A 16,745-nucleotide genomic window follows, 5' to 3' on the forward strand; every position below is an offset into this window, starting at 1 on the left:
CGGAACGGAGTAACTCTAATCCCTGGGGTAGATATATATGCACACGGTATATGATCACGCAGATACTCACGTCTAAACCCTCACTTCAACCCCATCTCTATTATCGAATACTACAACATGGCGTCTGAATCTCCAAGACCACCACGCCGCCAAGATTATACCTTTCTATGTCATGGGTGTAACACTATCCTAAAACACGTCACACGCCCCTTCAATAAAGTGGAATATATCGGGCCAGGACGCTGTATTGGTTGCGAGTTTAGTACTGAAGATGGATACCTCGTACGTGTATAGTCAGACCATATGAGGATAGAGACTGATACTTGACAGATGAAAGTAGAAACCGAGGAAGAAATTGGGAAACACCGGGAGGAGATAAAAAAGGAACTGTTGTGGAAGATGAGCCAGAATGCTGCAGCGGTCCGTCGGCGGCAGCGCGAATTAGAAGGATTACATAGGCCACAGGCGACATGAAGCAAAAGAGTTATAAAGTGATAGCAATAAGAGTCATGAAATAAAAGAAGTAAAAGAAAACATAGAAGTACGAGAGCCAATGAGAAGCGCGTGTTCTGCGGATAGAGACGTATGCCAAGCCTCCTAAACCCAAACTAAGGCGGTGATCATAGTCAGTTAACTAGTGGTGATCCGGAAAGACCCATTTTCGTAGTGGCACGATTCGTCGTCACCCAAATTGAAATGATTCTGTCCGAACTACCCAACGAACTGCTACTAGCAGTAGCAGATAAGCTCAAATCATCGGGGGATATATTTGCACTTGCTCGAACAAGGACCACCCTACCTTTTTCGATTCGATGCGGCACGACCCCAGAGCGATGCCTTATACTTCGCTGCAAGACTCAACCGAGAAAGTGTTTGTCGAAATGCACTGCAAGCAGGTGCCAATCCCATGGCAAAGTACAACGGTGACACCGTACTGCATGTGGCAGCCGAGTTCGATCATGACCGGATAGCTAGACTCCTTCTTGCTATGCCTAGTGTCAACCCGAACTGCAAGGGCTACTACGGCCTCACACCGTTGGGGCTGGCGGTTACAGCGGGGAGTTTGAGAACTCTCCGGCTGCTTGTCGCTCACGACGGTGTCGATCCGCAGCCCATCTACCAAGGCAGGACTCCACTCATTCAGGCGGTGATGTCCAAACGAGTCGATATAATGAGGATACTGCTCGCCGCCAAAGGGATTGATCCAGAAATTCCCGATCATGAGGGCATGTCGCCACTAATATAGGCGGTAATCAGAAACGATGAAGAAGCGGTCAGGCTACTGCTCTCCATACCGGGTTTCAATGCAAACAGCCCGGATCACCGCGGCCTTACGCCCCTCATGCACGCAATCCAAACTGCAGGTCCGCGCGTCATCATGCTAATGGTTGTCCTGAACAAATCCGAGCTAGATCGGCCGATCCTCGGCAATAACCACCAGACGGCTTTGTTATTTGCCGTCAGACATGGAAGTATGGCATCGATAAAGATTCTTCTTGCTGCCGGTGTTGATGTCAATGCCAGAGATGATAAAGGGATTACTCCATTGGCATTAGCGGCAATTCGCAGGGATGAATACAAGGTTGCGCTGTTGCTTACTGTTAAAGGAGTCGATCCAAACCCCCACGATAAATATGGGCACTCGCCATACTCTTGGGCACTACATTCCGGAGACGAGAGCGTCTTGTATGTTCTCCGAGAGTATGCCGAACGGACGGGGATCCCTTTGAAGGGAATGAAGACCCAGGAGGAGTGGGCTGCAGAGGGCGACGAACCATGGGATTTACACTCACGACCTGTATATTCGTTGTAAGAAGTTACAAATGGTTGATATATTCGATATAGAAAATTTGCCTATCTGACTGAGTTCCCTCGGTCAATTTCATTGGTAAAGAGAACAGAGAATCCGGGCTTAATGAACCATAACCCTTGCTTTATATACAATAAACACTATGGTACAATTATAGATATTCTAGTCATCAGTTCTTCCAACCATATAATTAAAAATAAAAAGAGGGATGGTGGTAGAAAACAAATGCACTTCTTGTCATGATGCCTCGGGACGTTTCAGTGGGTGCCCTCCAGCATTGAAAACAAACTCATCCAAACTAATCAGGTCTGGAGAGCTGAACATGAGATAGAAATATTTGAGTGTCTGCGACATCCAAATGCTGTCCATTGAGTCTTTGAGGGTCAGTTCACTACCCTCATCCGTGACAGCAACGATCGCTGCATTCCCATTCTTCGTCTGCGTCGCACTTTGCATTGCCTGGAACATATCCCAAGCTGCATCGAGTAGATCCTCGCGACCACTGATGCGGTAGAGAGTAAACATGCTCTCGATCGCTTCTGAGCGCAAGTTATAAGCAGTATCCGGGATCCCAACGAATCCCTTGGGTAGATGGTGGTCTTTAATGAAAGTATCGACGTTGAGATTTGGATTTGGTTCGGCTTCGAGGCTGTTCGCCTTTTTCCAGACCTCCTGCTTCCAGTGCCACTCGTTCCATGGGCAGTTCTTTTGCGACGCACATGGAACCACATCGAAGGCTTCAGGCATTATCCCCAGCGGTATGACCCGGTGAGCCCAGATGCATCCATCGACCAGCCTATGGGCGGTTTCTTGGTGCGTAGGGATGTTGAGTAAAGCGCCTCCTAGTGCAAACATACCCCCTGCAAAACAAGATTGGTACTGCATTCGCGGCTCTAGGTGTGTTTGTTCATTCCCATTCTCTGTCATGGCTACTTGGACAGTGCCAGAAATGAGCACGTCCTTGCCCTCGGGGTTCATCGGTCGAAATAAAGTATAGCCTGCGACCGTGCGCGTAGCATTCTCGTACATCTTACGATACATGGGCACTTGGCCTCCTAGCAAAGCGTATGCCCGAGGTAGCGACATGTACAGAGAGCTTGCTTCGGCGCCCAATGTGAAGAAATCGTCGTCAAGAAGTTCTTCACTGGCATTCACACTGACAGGCCACATACCTGCGAGCTTGGTGGCGTCTTGTTGCTTGTCAAATAATTCCATGACGCGTTGGGCCGCGTCGTAGTATTTCGGGTCACCGGTGATCTGAGACAGCCTTGTGAATTCCAATGTGAAGGAGCCTATTTCTGGACCGAGTGCACTTCCCTCTGCAAGCTGCTCCTCTCGGCGAGCAGCTTTTTGCACATTCCAATGGATGATGGGCATTCTGTTCGGGGTATCAAAGGCAGCGTAAAGCATATCGCCCAGCTCGATAGACTTTTTCAGCAATTTCCGATCAGCGCTGAGATCAAATGCCGCTAGCAGGCCTCCGAGTAAATGGATGTTGACTTGATGGGTATTAATTTCAGGCGACTGTGTATTTTCAAACTTGATATCCGTGACCACAGCCACGGCCTTTTTGAACTCATCGTGCATCCCCATAATCCACAGTGTGTCAAGGTTGTCAATTATCGTAGCACTCCAACCCCCCAATTTATTTTTAGGGCCACCGCTGAGAGGCGCAAGCTCATCTGCGCCCCAAGCAAGTGACTGATATGACTTCCAACATCGTTCAAAGGCTTCTTTCACGACCGACTGTCTAGTTGTTTGGCGGTCGATTTTGAGACGAGAGACTTCGGAGTCTGCCGGTTGAACCTTGGGGAGCGTCTGGGGCAGTGTAACAGGTAGTGGATGCAATTCAGCAACCGGGTATCGCACTGGTAGTTTTCTCCATAGATAGTTCGGGTTGATTTCAACATTCAGGGTGACTTTGGGTGCATCGTTGTTGCGGTGATAACGATAGAGCAGGAGCAATAGGAAAGCCCCGAGGCAAGCGCCTAGAACATGACGCCGGGCCCGACTCATGATGATTCCACGTTGTAATCACATCGACATAAACGGTGCAGGAAAGATATGGTCAACGTGGGTGACCGACAAAATCATCAAGGGAGGAAGGTGTCAAGGGAGTGACGAAAGGTTCCCCGCATTCCGAACACTGGAGGGGGCTGGAAGGAACTCAGGTCTCGTACGAAGAATGGAATTTAATTTGAGGATTTCGCGATGTGCCGTTTGAGACGTTTCGAAATTCCGAGACGTTTCAAAGTTCCGAGTCGTATACGCTTTGTCCTCCTGCACTGTCCAGTCTATATTTATCTGTCTTTGTAGTGTTAAGTCTGAATATTCCAATTCCAAGGGAAATACTTCATATAGCTAAACTATCTGACATGGATTTGTTCAAATAGTTGAAGAATGTAAGACTTCTCATGCTCCACTCTGCTACAAACGGGAAATTGCCTCGGGTAGATTGTCCAAAATGTGAATCACGTCGAGTTCTGGGCCTGTATGGACCTGAGATAGTATTTAAACAGGGCCCCGTTCCGATTGTCGCATAGATCAATTAAGACCACAGTTCGCTCAAGCCAGACTGCTCATCTGGACGTTCTTGAAACCACCACCATAGCCTCCATACAAACCGGCCAATCCACTCTTCAGTCATCATCAGAAGCGATAACAGTAGTCTCTACCGTGTAGCGACCTCACAAAAAGTGACAGGTGATAAGACTTTTTTACTTTTATGCCACCATAATGTGCCTCTGACTTCAAATCCGTGGCCTTTCCGCTGTTGCTGTCAATCGCGGCTGTATACCTAGTCAAGGTATTGGAAGCAAGACGCCCGGCCAACCACACCCGACTTGCTCGTAATCTGTCCATCCAGACGACCCGATAATCGCGAGCATTGCTGAGCTTGGCACTGGCGCAAAGTTGTACTGGTTGTCAGCGATAGATCAGGTCCCATCAAAGTCAATCCATCCGGCCTAGTCAATGCCGGGGAAGTCGGATCTGTATGGGAGGCTCACAATGGGCGCTGCACCAGTTCGTAGGGTGCAATGCGAGTTCTAGTTGTTATCGTCTATGCTCGCTTCGGTTGTATACAGGACTGTAATTGCGGCCGCAGACATCTGTCATTGGGGTCCAGAGAGATGGAGCCCATAACTTTCATGATTGAGGACCAATTAGAATGAATTTCTTCTCGTAGAGGATACCGATTCCCTGCTTGATGATGGTAATTTTCTCATGACGGTGTCTCAGGGGTTCTCGGTTGAGAAGTAGTGTGCGCTGGTTGGTATTGACTGTTTACTATGTTGCCAGGCAGCCCCGGAGCATAGACGATATATCAGAAATTGGCTGGTCCGCCGTTTGCAAAATAAAAATCAATCAATCAGGATCAAGAGCAGAATAATTGAAAGAGAAAAAAAAAAGGAAATCTTTGTGCATCATCCGTGAATCGAACACGGGCCTCGTCGATGGCAACGACGAATTCTACCACTAGACCAATGATGCTAGTTGATATATTACGCTGCACTATTGTGTATAATATACTTATCAAAGAGCTTCCCAATTCGTAGCTGTTAGCCAAAGCAATAATCTAATTTCTCAGCTAAAGAACTGAAAACTTTGGAAAATCAATGCTTAACGGAGATAGAAACTTACTCGGTAGCTTTAAATAACAATTTGGCGAACAGAAAACTTATTGGTGTATAGCGTTGCCTACCAGGCAAAGAGCTCGGGTTGTATATATTTCAAATGACTAGCTGTAGACAGCAAGCAAACATGTCTCATAGACAAAAACGGCCAACAACCATAAAAAATACCACGTCAAGGGTTGATTTATCCTATCTAGGTACCCACATCAGGATAACCCACCGTAAAATGTAAGTCGAGGTTTTCGTACTACAATAGGCCTTTTGGTCCAACGTTAAAGCAACTGGAATTTATATATCGACAACAGAAGGATCGAAAGAAAATAACAAGTTTAACACCAAGGGCTCAGTAGCCAGGGAACATTAGTGAGATCTCTGCGCCACTAGAAAAGTAAGTAAATAGACTGTTGTAGATGGTTGTAGATGGGGACCCCGGGAATGGCATAGCCGGGGTAAAACGCTATAGCCCCGCATTCAGCAGATCTGTACATACTAGGTATGTGTTGTCAATCAATATGCGGGGTATCAACAGGCGAAATAAGAAGTGAGGGGCTATTCCTCTTCTTTGTACTTCCTGTCAGACCCTAAATCGAATCAAACCAAATCAACAATCACCAAATTCAACATGACAAAATCCAATGACCTACCGCCATCGCGTGAGCGAGTTGTGCCAGGTTCATGCAACATCGAACCTGGCGAATTCCCTAAGACTATGTCGGAGTCTGAGTCAGATGTTCCCCTAGACCCGAATACTGTTGCAGATAGAATCATCAACCAGCTGAACTCGAGCCTCTCAGCCAGAGACAAGGCCGCCGTTGCATCACTGTTTCTCGAGAATTGCTACTGGCGTGACCACTTGTGCTATTCATGGGACTTCCACACCCTCGAGGGCAGTCAAGCTATCGCTGCCTTTGTCACCGAGGCACCGCCCAGCAAAATCGAAATCGACCGATCGTCTGACTTGAAATCCCCACATAAGGCTCCTATTGATTTCTTTGGTGATGTTTTCGGAATCGAATTTTACATCAAAGTCACTACCGAGAATGGACAGGGAAATGGTATTATAAGATTGGCGGAACATGAGGGCAACTGGTACATTTTCACCGTCTTCACTTCCCTGATTGAATCAAAGGGCTACAAGGAGAACAAGGAGAGACCATTTGGTGTCCGACACGGCGAGCAGCAAGGTCGAAAGAACTGGAGAGATCGACGTATTGATGAGATTAACTTTGAAGGAAAGGACCCTGTGGTATTGATCATTGGTATGTGTCGATGAAGCTTTTCCCTAGAAGTATAAGATCTGACTTGAGGAGGGAAGGTGCTGGCCAGGGTGGCTTGACTGCTGCGGCGCGTCTCAAGATGCTCGAGATCGACACCCTCGTCGTCGACCGAGAAGAAAGAATTGGAGACAACTGGCGTCGGCGATACCACCAACTCGTTCTCCACGATCCAGTGTGGTACGACCACATGCCCTACTTACCTTTCCCGGCCGACTGGCCCGTCTATACACCAAAGGATAAGCTAGCGGATTTCTTCGAAACCTACGTTAAGTTCAGAGAGCTTAATGTTTGGACCCAAACCGAGATCAAATCTTCATCATGGGACGAGAACGAGAAGAGATGGACGGTTGTTCTCGAGCGCAAGACAGAAAACGGAACTGAGACGCGCACTTTGCACCCGCGGCACGTCATCCAAGCTACTGGCCACTCTGGCAAGAAAAACATGCCTGTTTTCAAAGGAATGGATGATTTCAAGGGAGATCGTTTGTGTCACAGCTCGGAGCATCCTGGCGCCAATGCCGACTCAAAGGGGAAAAAGGCCATTGTCATTGGATCTTGTAACTCGGCAAACGATATCGCCCAGGACTTTGTCGAGAAAGGGTACGATGTGACCATGGTGCAGCGAAGCTCTACCTGTGTGATATCGTCTGAATCTACTTTGGAAATTGCCTTCAAAGGGCTCTATGACGCAAGCGGCCCACCAACCGAGGACGCCGATCTTCATATGTGGAGCATGCCATCGCGTCTGTTCAAAGCGCAACAAGTCAAAGTCACCAAGCTCATAAACCAGAACGATGCAAAGACCATTCAAGGATTGGAAAAGGCAGGCTTCAAGGTTGACAGCGGACCCTCGGACAGCGGTCTCCTAATGAAGTACTTCCAGCGCGGAGGCGGTTACTATATTGATGTCGGTGGAAGCCAGCTCATTATCGATGGGAAGGTAAAGGTGAAGCATGGCCAGGAAATTAGCCAAGTGCTTCCCCATGGACTCCGGTTTGAGGATGGCTCAGAGCTCGAAGCCGATGAAATCGTGTTCGCTACTGGGTACCAGAATATGAGAACCGAGACTCGCGTGATATTTGGCGACAAGGTTGCTGACAGGGTTGGTGATATCTGGGGACTTGATAAAGAGGGTGAAATGCGGACTATCTGGCGGCGGAGTGGTCACCCTGGATTCTGGTTTATGGGTGGGAATCTCGCTCTTAGCAGATACTACTCGCGTCTACTGGCATTGCAGATCAAAGCGCTGGAAGAGGGATTGACTACTTGGTAGTTACTGATAAATGGGGACTTGCGCTTGCGATGACCTCGGCGATGGCCTCGACAATACTTAGCCTATAAATGGGTGTATATTTATGGCTACAACACAATTTATGACAGTAATCCAGTATAAATATCAGTAGCCCCAGTGCTTTTCATAAAGGTATCGCAAGTAACCATAATATCTAAGGTACATGCATGTTTTCCACCGGCGATGAAGAACAATCAACCCAACCATCCTTCTTGAGAAGCCACCGAGACACCCAAAGTTAACACAAGAGTGTACAACCAAGTCTCCAAATCCGTAGAGCTCTCAGAAACAGGCACCGTCAACGTCATACAAGTCCGAAGATGGTCCAGGATCGAACTCTTCCTTATGAAAATATCAAACCCGCCCCGATTCATCGTAGCAATGCGACTCTTTCGGCGTGTCTTGCGGTCAATCGCCATAAGAATGAACTGTTCATTATCTGGAGCCGCATTTCCATTTCCATTTGCAGGGAGTGCCCGTTTCTCCCACTGCATAATCATCCGGGGCTGCTCAGAGCCGGCTGTGCTTTCTTCTTTAATGATGAATCTGTAAAAAGTCCCTTTCTCAGTTCCTGTCGAGTTGGTACTGGATTTCCAGATGCATTTTGTGTCGCGGAAGTGAATTGAGGATGTAGAACTGATGCTGCTTGACGGTTGGCACATAGCAGCGACGATATCCTCTTCTTGGACATTATTTGATTTTGTATCTTCTTCTTTGGGATGTTTTTGTCCCATTGACTGTTTATTGGTGATATATGGCTCATTGAGGGTTGCGTAGATATCTCTCGTGCCGAGCTTTGGGCGTTGAGGGAGACCTTTGGTCAATTTTGACTTGCGGAATGGTGGCTGCCATATCTCCAGTACAGGCACTGGTCGGTGGTTTGGAGGTAGTTGTTGAATTTGAAGGAGTAGTTTGGGGCTAAGTCGAAGTCGTTGGCTTGATTTTGAGGGCGGCCGGGCTATTTGGAACTTGGCCTGGATTTTGGTGTTGACGGGTTGAGTCGATGGTCTGGGGTTGAATTAGACATAATTGCCAGTATAACGAAAGAATTTATATGCTTTTTTCTTCTCCGAAGTATTCTTACGTACCGTTCTTCGCTTGTTGTATCGCTATCATAGTTTGGAATAGTATCGGGAGATTCCATATTTGCGTTTTTAGATTGAACGTCCAGAAAAACACAGGAAAGAAAAATGATAAAAAGGCAAAGAGCTGAGAGTTGAGAGCTACAAAGACTCAAAGGAAACCTCTAGTATAAATACATGTAGCTAGCCAGCCTTGGCCTTCCCCGCTGTCCATGTCAATGTGCACGAGCCTGGGCAATAGGGTGGGACCGTCGAAACAGGAAACCAGCGCGAATACGGCTGGTTTATATCTGGAGAGACGAATATCTTGGCTGCCTGGGACATTTGAGACACAGACGGAGTGTAAATCTGGCCGTAAACTCTACAGGCTAGGCATCTACAATTCCCTTTGCGAGATCGTTCCAAGCTCGAGTGATATTTTGAAGGCATTCCAATTATTCGCTACTCCATACCCCATACAGAATACGGAGTACGGAGTACGCATCTCGATAGGATTTGTGCACCGAAAGCCGTTCTGATGTTCGGTCTCGGCGTTTTTTCTATCCGTGCGCCCGACAGGGCAATTCACAGCCTCAACTTCTCCGGACACCCATAGCCACCCCCTGATGTCGGCTCAAATGTAAATGACTTCATAAAACAATCACAAAATGCTCCTGGATCCCCGAAAGACGGTCAAGAGTTCTTCCGACTTCTTACGGAAGTTCGGAAGCCGAGTTATGCGCAGCATAATTTATAATGCAGACCATAAGTTGTGTGGAGTTGACCCCAATCCCCTCCTACCCAATATTGTATGGTATGGCGAGATTCGCGAACTCAAGCCGAGGAGTTGGGAAGTTTCGCGCTCTTTTGATTTGCCGTTTTCCCCATTCGTGAGCTAGGCCCAAGACTCGCCAATGTCAGGATCTGCATGATCATACGAATACGAGCAGCAGCGAAAGGGCAGTGGAAAACACATCCCAGGCAAGAGAATCCATTAACCTCCCAAATCCAAGGCGGAATTGGTGAAAATACTATGGAGAACGAGACAAAACATCCTACGTACGTACGGAAAGACCAGAGACCACAGACCACACAGACATGATGAAAAGTGACTCCTTCCAGCTCCCAGGTTGTGTGTGGAGAGTATAACAGATGGTCAGGATGGCAAAGAACCATCTAAAGGCCCGATACCCCCGGAAAAAAAGACCACACGCCGAAAACCACCGGCCTGAACAGCCTGGCCAAACGCTTGAAACGCGACCGAAGCCTGTCCGCAAGGGCCGCACATAATCATATCCTGTCCACCATATCTGCTATCTGGAACGTTCCCGGGGGACGATGAACCACAGCGATGGTGAATCCCATAGGGCGCGAGACAGCGGGCCCGCTGGTGAATGGGGCCTCCTTGATCTGACTGTGTGGCTCTGTGCGATTCACCCCGTATTGGAGCGGGAGACTGATCTGGCCATGTCTCCATGGATTCGAGAGGATATATAGCTTTGGAAAGCTCCGATTAGTCGCGATATTCCAAGCCAAAGCTCGGAGCGATTTTCAGATCACACAATGGATTCGTCTTGTAAAGATAGACTTTCTTTGATTCGATCAGAGCAATACTGTGAATATCAGATACAAATGCAAGCAAATCGGCTGCAAGGCAATAATTTCGAGATGAGTCGCGGGCAGATCCAAGGGCCATCCCATACCATAAAAAAACCATAATTTCGAGACAAAAAATTGTCCAAGCCACCATGGCCGACCGAATCAGAATACTCCCCCAAAGCATATGCCTAGTCCCGTGAAACCAGGCAAACTCATTCGCATCTCAGTGTTTGTTTCCTGAGAAGAACCCATCATTGTTGTGACTCGATGTAACCCCGTGTAACGCCAGTTCTCCCCCGTGTAACACCCGTGTTCGTTCCGTCAAATATCCATGTAATTCATAAAAAGTTCGAGAAAAGCGATGAGAAAAGGAGAGAGGAGAGGTTACGAGCTCGCTGTATATTTTGTGTTGGTGTCTTCAGTGTAAGTGGTGTGGGGACGATAGTAGCTCGGCCCCGCTGGGAGATCTAATCAACAATGAAAGTCAGCGACATGAGCAGATCAAGAAATCATTAGAACATACAACGCGACTCAAGATCTCGTCCACCCCAGTATATCTGCCTCAGATTTTCGAATCCTCGAGCCCGTACCTCGGCCATGTAGACCTTCTGCTCGTAGCCTGGACTCCACGGGGTCTCTCCATCGGCGGGTTTGTAGTGCTTGAAGAGCGATGCTCCCAGTGCGGTTGCTCCGAGACAGGCGACGAGGACGATGACAATGATGGCTGCGTTGGAGAGCCCCATTGTGAATAGAAATGCAGAAGAAAGCTTGAGGAAGATTGGGGAATTGCAGTGTGCGAAGGCAGTTTGAATCGTAAGTAGCGGGTCAGTGCATGGTGGAGGAGGAAGCCTCCGCGAGCTGGGAACCGTAGATGCCTTGCGATGCTAGACAGACTAGCACACGGATGAAACGAGACAGATGAAGAGAGGGGAGATGAAAGAAAGAACAAGAAAGAAAAAAATATAAAGAAGAAAAAACAAATAGACTTCTGAAGATTACAAGTCCTCGATACCTCGGATTTGGAATCTGATGTGTTGTCTCTATACATGATCATCCTATTGGCCATGTTTTCGACACATTCCCAATGTTCAACTCTTGGACTCTTGGAACACTAGTTATCCACCAATCATTACATAGTTGTGTCGCATTTGATTGAAAACGCCCAAAAATAGCACTTACGTGGCTTCGGTATCGGGTCCATGGATTGAGTTTGAAGCTTGTCAGCGAGACTATATATTCATGACTTTTATTGGTCGCTTCAAGTGTACATGGCAATTTGGAAAAACATTTGAAGTTCGGTATACAAAGTCCGAGGGAATAAAGAAAAAAAAAAAGGCCCAACATCAGAGGAAACAAAAAATGAAAGACCAAAGGTTTGCATCAAAACATTTATTAGCACGATAATCCGCTACTAACGCGTACGTACATTCCAATGATACTGTTGTGATCCTAGTCATCGGTGTCTACTTGGATGTTCCTTACGTCAACTTATATTCTTCGAGTATAGATCGCCAAGAGACATAATACTTGTCAGCAACTTGACTATCGCTCTTTATTTCCTCTATCGGCTATATCAAACTGTCTATCTGATCCAGACTAGGGTTAGATGTTGATTTAGAGTCCGAAATTAACAGTTCCCACATATTTAAGAAATCAGAGAATGCCGTTCTCTTATTGGCCTAGGGTCTCATATAAAACAAGATCTACGTTGTTTAAACGAAACAAGTTTCGAACCGACTTGAAAACCTCACAACTAGAGCACCAGGAGGAAATACTCTAACAAAAAAGAAAGGTGTTATCTGTCATCTAGATAGATTTGAGAGTTAATCAAGCGAATCAAGGTAGCCCTGGAGGTTTCAGACATCCTCAATATCGAACCGAAGGTTATATTGACTCCAGTCTTCGCCGGTATGAGATGTCACAAAACAAAGGCGGCGACAACTTACCAATTGGAGTACCAAGAACACCGCAAAAATGGCAAAGGAGACTACTTAGACGGAAATTCAAGCCCCTCCCGGGATTTGTTAGGGATGGTGGTAGTAAAATAACATACTTTAGGCTTTCGAAGGGAAAACGCTCATACAAAGCCTTGGCAAACTCAGATATATAAAAGTTTACGGTGATCTCCCGTCTGTATGTGGAGGTTGGTCGGCAGTATACAAAATCATTATGACAATCCACAGACCGTATCAAATCCAAATATAGTCATCGTTTTCTAAACCATTTCCTATCGCCGCTCAGTCTTCGCGGAACGTATGCTTGCTTGCCCGAGCAGATAAGGGGTAGCTGTGGTTGTGCTGTTTCGGCAAACATATTTGCGACTTATACTCGGTTTGTAATCGTAGATCGGAAGCATTTGACCTGTAGGTGGCAGTAGCCGGTTCTTTAGACGGTTGGGGCTTTTGCTTAGCTCGATGATGGTGTGTGGAGGCTTCAGTCTTGCCTACCTTCTCCGAAAATGTGTAGGAAGGTGTCGTCTCGGTCGAGATGGTAGATATCGGTTTCGTGTGCTGCCTGCACGTGTCGTCGTTTTGATATGATGAGCTGCAAATTTCACAGTAGAGTCCTGCGAGCCTAGGAATTTGGACTTCTAAGCCGTGTCGGACGAAGAGCTCGACAGCCCCCAATGTTGCATCTCGATCCATATCATCATATTCTCGCTTGATATGGGCCCCGCAGGCCCCGGGAGGATAGGACTTTCCAATGTGATTGTGATTCGACTCGTGGAGGGAGGAGCAGGGGTTTTCAGATCGACGACGATTTTGGGCACGACGGAGACAGACCAGTGAGGCCGTCATGATTGTAAAGTCTCTCGAACATTCGTATGGTATTTAAGCTGGATAACCGGCGCGTTATCGTACTGAAATCTGACAAGCACTGCTTAATAACTCGTTTTGAGTGAGTTGGGAATGCTCTCCAAAGCCTGGTGTTCTGATATGAGGTGACGATGTCACCTCGCGGAGATACATCAATGCGATGGCCATCTTGACGACGAATAGTTACAATTCCAGTATACCATGAAGGCAAAATGAAAGCTAGTTAACATCAGATCTCGTGATCATAATGCTATCTAAAGTGAGAGGTTAGACAGCCAAGAAGCCTCAGTGTACCTGCAATATAAAACAAAAGCCTAGAGTCATGAGACATGCACCTGCCCCCCAAAGCCTGACATTTTGACCAGACAGACTACAGATACCTGTAATGTATATAGCATTGTACATATCTCTCAGTTGCTCTCTAGTGCAAGTGTCAAGTGAGGTTAATACTTATCTGCAAGTTCTACAACGAAGAGACCGATCCAAGCTGGCATCTACGAATACAAATACGAAAACCTAGAGCCTGAAGCAATGGAACCTTGGCATGGCTATCAAAATTAAGGCTGAATAGTCTACTAGTCCCTTTTCGGTAGCTCCAGCCATTCTAAATTGAAGGTGCTCAATGGGCTCAATGGGCTCAATCGTCAGCCCTGGGGGACAATAGGTTGCTACTAGTCCCTTTCTGGGCTGCTTTCTGGGCTACTAGTCCTTTTATGGTAGTCGCCACTTCCTAAAACGTGAATACAATGGGGGATACACGTGCCATTGTGCCCATTGTGTCCATCGTTCCTTCCCTTTTGGGCAGGCACCTTCCGTTTGAGCCCCCAGGGACCTCCCAGGATTTCCTATAAAGCCTCTCCTCCCCTCACTTTCCTCTTTCCTTCTTCTCTCTCTCTTCTCTCCCTAAGTTACCAACACACTTTCCAACAGCGCCCCCTGCGCTGTGACCTTTCTGCTTCCCCCGCGTCCTCGGCCTCGCCGGCCTTTATTTTTCAATTTTATTTTTAAAAAAGTAATTCCTTTCTATCTCAGACTCCTTCTGTTGACAAAACTGCTAATCTTTTTGTCTTCCCTGTGCAGAAAAAAAAAATTTCAACATGTTGATTCCCTTCTTGGGGATCTTCGTGGGCATGACTCTCTGGAGTCAGTGGTTCCCCATCCCGGGGTTCACTGTTCCAGGGCAGTCGTTCGTGCGGCGTCTGTCTGGTACGTTCCAGCTGACGATGGAATCTTGGGCCTTCTGTGACGTGGTTCACGTTGTTGCCTCCGAGTGCGGACATGCTTCCCGGCGCGAGCATCCTGTATGGGAGTCGCGCTCTCACGTTGGCCATGGGTATTCAAACTCGACGGACATGGTTCTTTTCCTTGGTACGGATATCATCGTCCGGCCTGAGCTGGTCGATGATATGCCGTCCTGGTTTCCAACCCCGTTCCTGGTACCCATCCCGGTTTCCTCTTGGTCAAGCGACGGAGTGACATCTTCTGATCCCAAGGAGTTTGTCGACATCCACTCGCCTAGGTCCAAACCCGGGCAAGGTTTCGTCGCCACGTTGTTGTTTATCGCTATATGGTGCTTCGTCCAGATCCCCTGGGCTTTGATTGCTTACTCACGGCAATTGTTCTCCGGTCTTGAAACCTTGATTGAGTGGACTCTGAAGGCTCTCGAGGGCCAACCGCAGATTGCACGTGTGCAATTTGTGGCCGAGGATGATTCATCTTCCTTTGAAAGGGAGATGGATCGTCTGCTCGCGGGCCCGACTGAAACGGATGAGGAAATTCTTGCTTGGGTCATGGCTGCAGACAGTTGTCCCGAGTCTGTGTCTCATGTGTCGGTTCTCTCTCTGTTTGCCGGTATCTGGGTCCACCGGATCACCAAAGGCCTGGGAGATGAGCCGTCACTGGACCCGGAATCGGCCTGCGATTCCATAATACCGGTTAACACTACGGATGACGCTCGCACGAACTTGGTTTCTCGGCACCCTTGGAACTCGAGTGATATCTACGCCTCCGACCAGTCCGATTCTGAGGCTCCGGCTGCGGAATCGACTGGTAACGGTGCGGAAGATGAGCGTCCTGTTTCCACCCCGCGGCACTACAGGAGGAAATGCCGTCCGTCGCAAGCAAAGAGACGTCGCGATGCAAAGAAAGCACAACAGGAAAAGAAGGAACTAAAACATTCCAATGTTTTAGCCTCTTACGCTTCCAGTGCTTCTCTTGCGATGTCTTCGAGCTCGACGCCTTTGTCGGCTGTGGCTCCGGTCTTCGTTCCTGGCCGTCTGGAGGAGCAGGGTGATCCGCAGAGTGGTCCTCTCTCTCCAACTCCCTTGTTCGCGAATGTGGGCATTGATACTCCTACGGACTGTGGTACGACTTCGCCCAATGATGTCCTTCCCCAGCAGTCCCGCGGCCGTCGCCGTCGACAGCGTCCTGCCTAGACGCTTCGGTGAAGCTGGGACATGTACCAGCCGCAAAAGTGTCTGAGTGGGACACCTCGAAGGAACTCCTCTCTTCGGAGGGTTGTTTAGGTCCTTCTTGGCTGTCCCGCAGCGCTTTTGTTTGCTGGTACAATGCTGTGTTGGGGCCGCGTTGAGCGTTCTCAGAAGCTTTTCGTATGGTATTTGGGTTGGAGATTGAGTTGACTGACCAATATGCAAGAAAAAAAAAAACAAAAACAAAAAAAACCAAAAAAAAGAGACAGTGAGAAAAAAATGATGACAATCAACAAAAAAAAGATCTGCTCTCACCTCACTCTCACTTCATTTCTCACCTTCACTTAAGGTGAGAGATCTCTCTTGCGACACGTCGCTTTTGGGATTTGTCCATTCTATTTCTGTTCTTCGGCTCTCGACCACGGCCACCCTTGCAAAATATTCCTTCGCTGTGCCTCATTCTCCAATTGAGGCTCAGTCCAAGGGCGCGACCATTAAATCGAAGAACAGAAGTCGCATCGGTCAATCCTTATCCACGGCGAGCCGACTGCATCCTTAGTCGACCATCTTACCCTCTTCGAGTTTATCATCATCTTCTCTCCAGTGTCGTTCGCCCTCGGCTGCATCAACAATCAAACGGAATCTCGTACGATCGGGCTGTTCATGACCTCCTGGAGAGATGTTCGATTAAAAACACATCTTGATCGTCTTTCGCATGCCTTCAAATCCAATCCTGTTGGGTTCACATCGACTATCTGTGAACACTATTCCATGTACTACATTCCTCGCCACAGCCTCTTGGTAACGAGGTCTTGGCTGAGTTCATT

The 16,745-nt window shown here is 47.8% G+C and overlaps 7 protein-coding genes across 7 annotated transcripts; 3 read left to right on the forward strand and 4 right to left on the reverse strand.

Moving 5' to 3' along the window:
* Window positions 1-1,342: 1,342 nt before the first annotated feature.
* Window positions 1,343-1,813, forward strand: LCP9604111_5020 (ankyrin repeat domain-containing protein; the record flags this gene model as incomplete). Its single annotated transcript, XM_039072785.1, has 1 exon — window positions 1,343-1,813. The coding sequence occupies one exon, from the start codon at window positions 1,343-1,345 to the stop codon at window positions 1,811-1,813; it is 471 nt and encodes a 156-aa protein (XP_038928991.1).
* Window positions 1,814-2,047: 234 nt separating this feature from the next.
* LCP9604111_5021 (glycoside hydrolase family 47 protein) lies at window positions 2,048-3,826 on the reverse strand (the record flags this gene model as incomplete). The annotated part of the gene is made up of 1 exon (XM_039072786.1): window positions 2,048-3,826. The coding sequence occupies one exon, from the start codon at window positions 3,824-3,826 to the stop codon at window positions 2,048-2,050; it is 1,779 nt and encodes a 592-aa protein (XP_038928992.1).
* A 2,241-nt stretch (window positions 3,827-6,067) lies between these two features.
* On the forward strand, window positions 6,068-7,995 carry LCP9604111_5022 (flavin-containing monooxygenase; the record flags this gene model as incomplete). Its single annotated transcript, XM_039072787.1, has 2 exons — window positions 6,068-6,704; window positions 6,761-7,995. 2 exons carry the CDS (start codon window positions 6,068-6,070, stop codon window positions 7,993-7,995), a joined length of 1,872 nt encoding a protein of 623 aa, XP_038928993.1.
* Window positions 7,996-8,207: 212 nt separating this feature from the next.
* On the reverse strand, window positions 8,208-9,157 carry LCP9604111_5023 (uncharacterized protein; the record flags this gene model as incomplete). Its single annotated transcript, XM_039072788.1, has 2 exons — window positions 8,208-9,021; window positions 9,102-9,157. The coding sequence occupies 2 exons, from the start codon at window positions 9,155-9,157 to the stop codon at window positions 8,208-8,210; spliced, it is 870 nt and encodes a 289-aa protein (XP_038928994.1).
* Window positions 9,158-11,057: 1,900 nt separating this feature from the next.
* On the reverse strand, window positions 11,058-11,416 carry LCP9604111_5024 (uncharacterized protein; the record flags this gene model as incomplete). Its single annotated transcript, XM_039072789.1, has 2 exons — window positions 11,058-11,140; window positions 11,197-11,416. 2 exons carry the CDS (start codon window positions 11,414-11,416, stop codon window positions 11,058-11,060), a joined length of 303 nt encoding a protein of 100 aa, XP_038928995.1.
* Window positions 11,417-12,910: 1,494 nt separating this feature from the next.
* On the reverse strand, window positions 12,911-13,471 carry LCP9604111_5025 (uncharacterized protein; the record flags this gene model as incomplete). The annotated part of the gene is made up of 1 exon (XM_039072790.1): window positions 12,911-13,471. One exon carries the CDS (start codon window positions 13,469-13,471, stop codon window positions 12,911-12,913), a length of 561 nt encoding a protein of 186 aa, XP_038928996.1.
* A 1,115-nt stretch (window positions 13,472-14,586) lies between these two features.
* On the forward strand, window positions 14,587-15,924 carry LCP9604111_5026 (uncharacterized protein; the record flags this gene model as incomplete). The annotated part of the gene is made up of 1 exon (XM_039072791.1): window positions 14,587-15,924. The coding sequence occupies one exon, from the start codon at window positions 14,587-14,589 to the stop codon at window positions 15,922-15,924; it is 1,338 nt and encodes a 445-aa protein (XP_038928997.1).
* Window positions 15,925-16,745: the final 821 nt, after the last annotated feature.

This window comes from Penicillium roqueforti, assembly GCF_015533775.1.
Source record: "Penicillium roqueforti strain LCP96 04111 chromosome Unknown scaffold_11, whole genome shotgun sequence".
In the NCBI taxonomy this organism is placed as follows: Eukaryota; Fungi; Ascomycota; class Eurotiomycetes; order Eurotiales; family Aspergillaceae; genus Penicillium; species Penicillium roqueforti.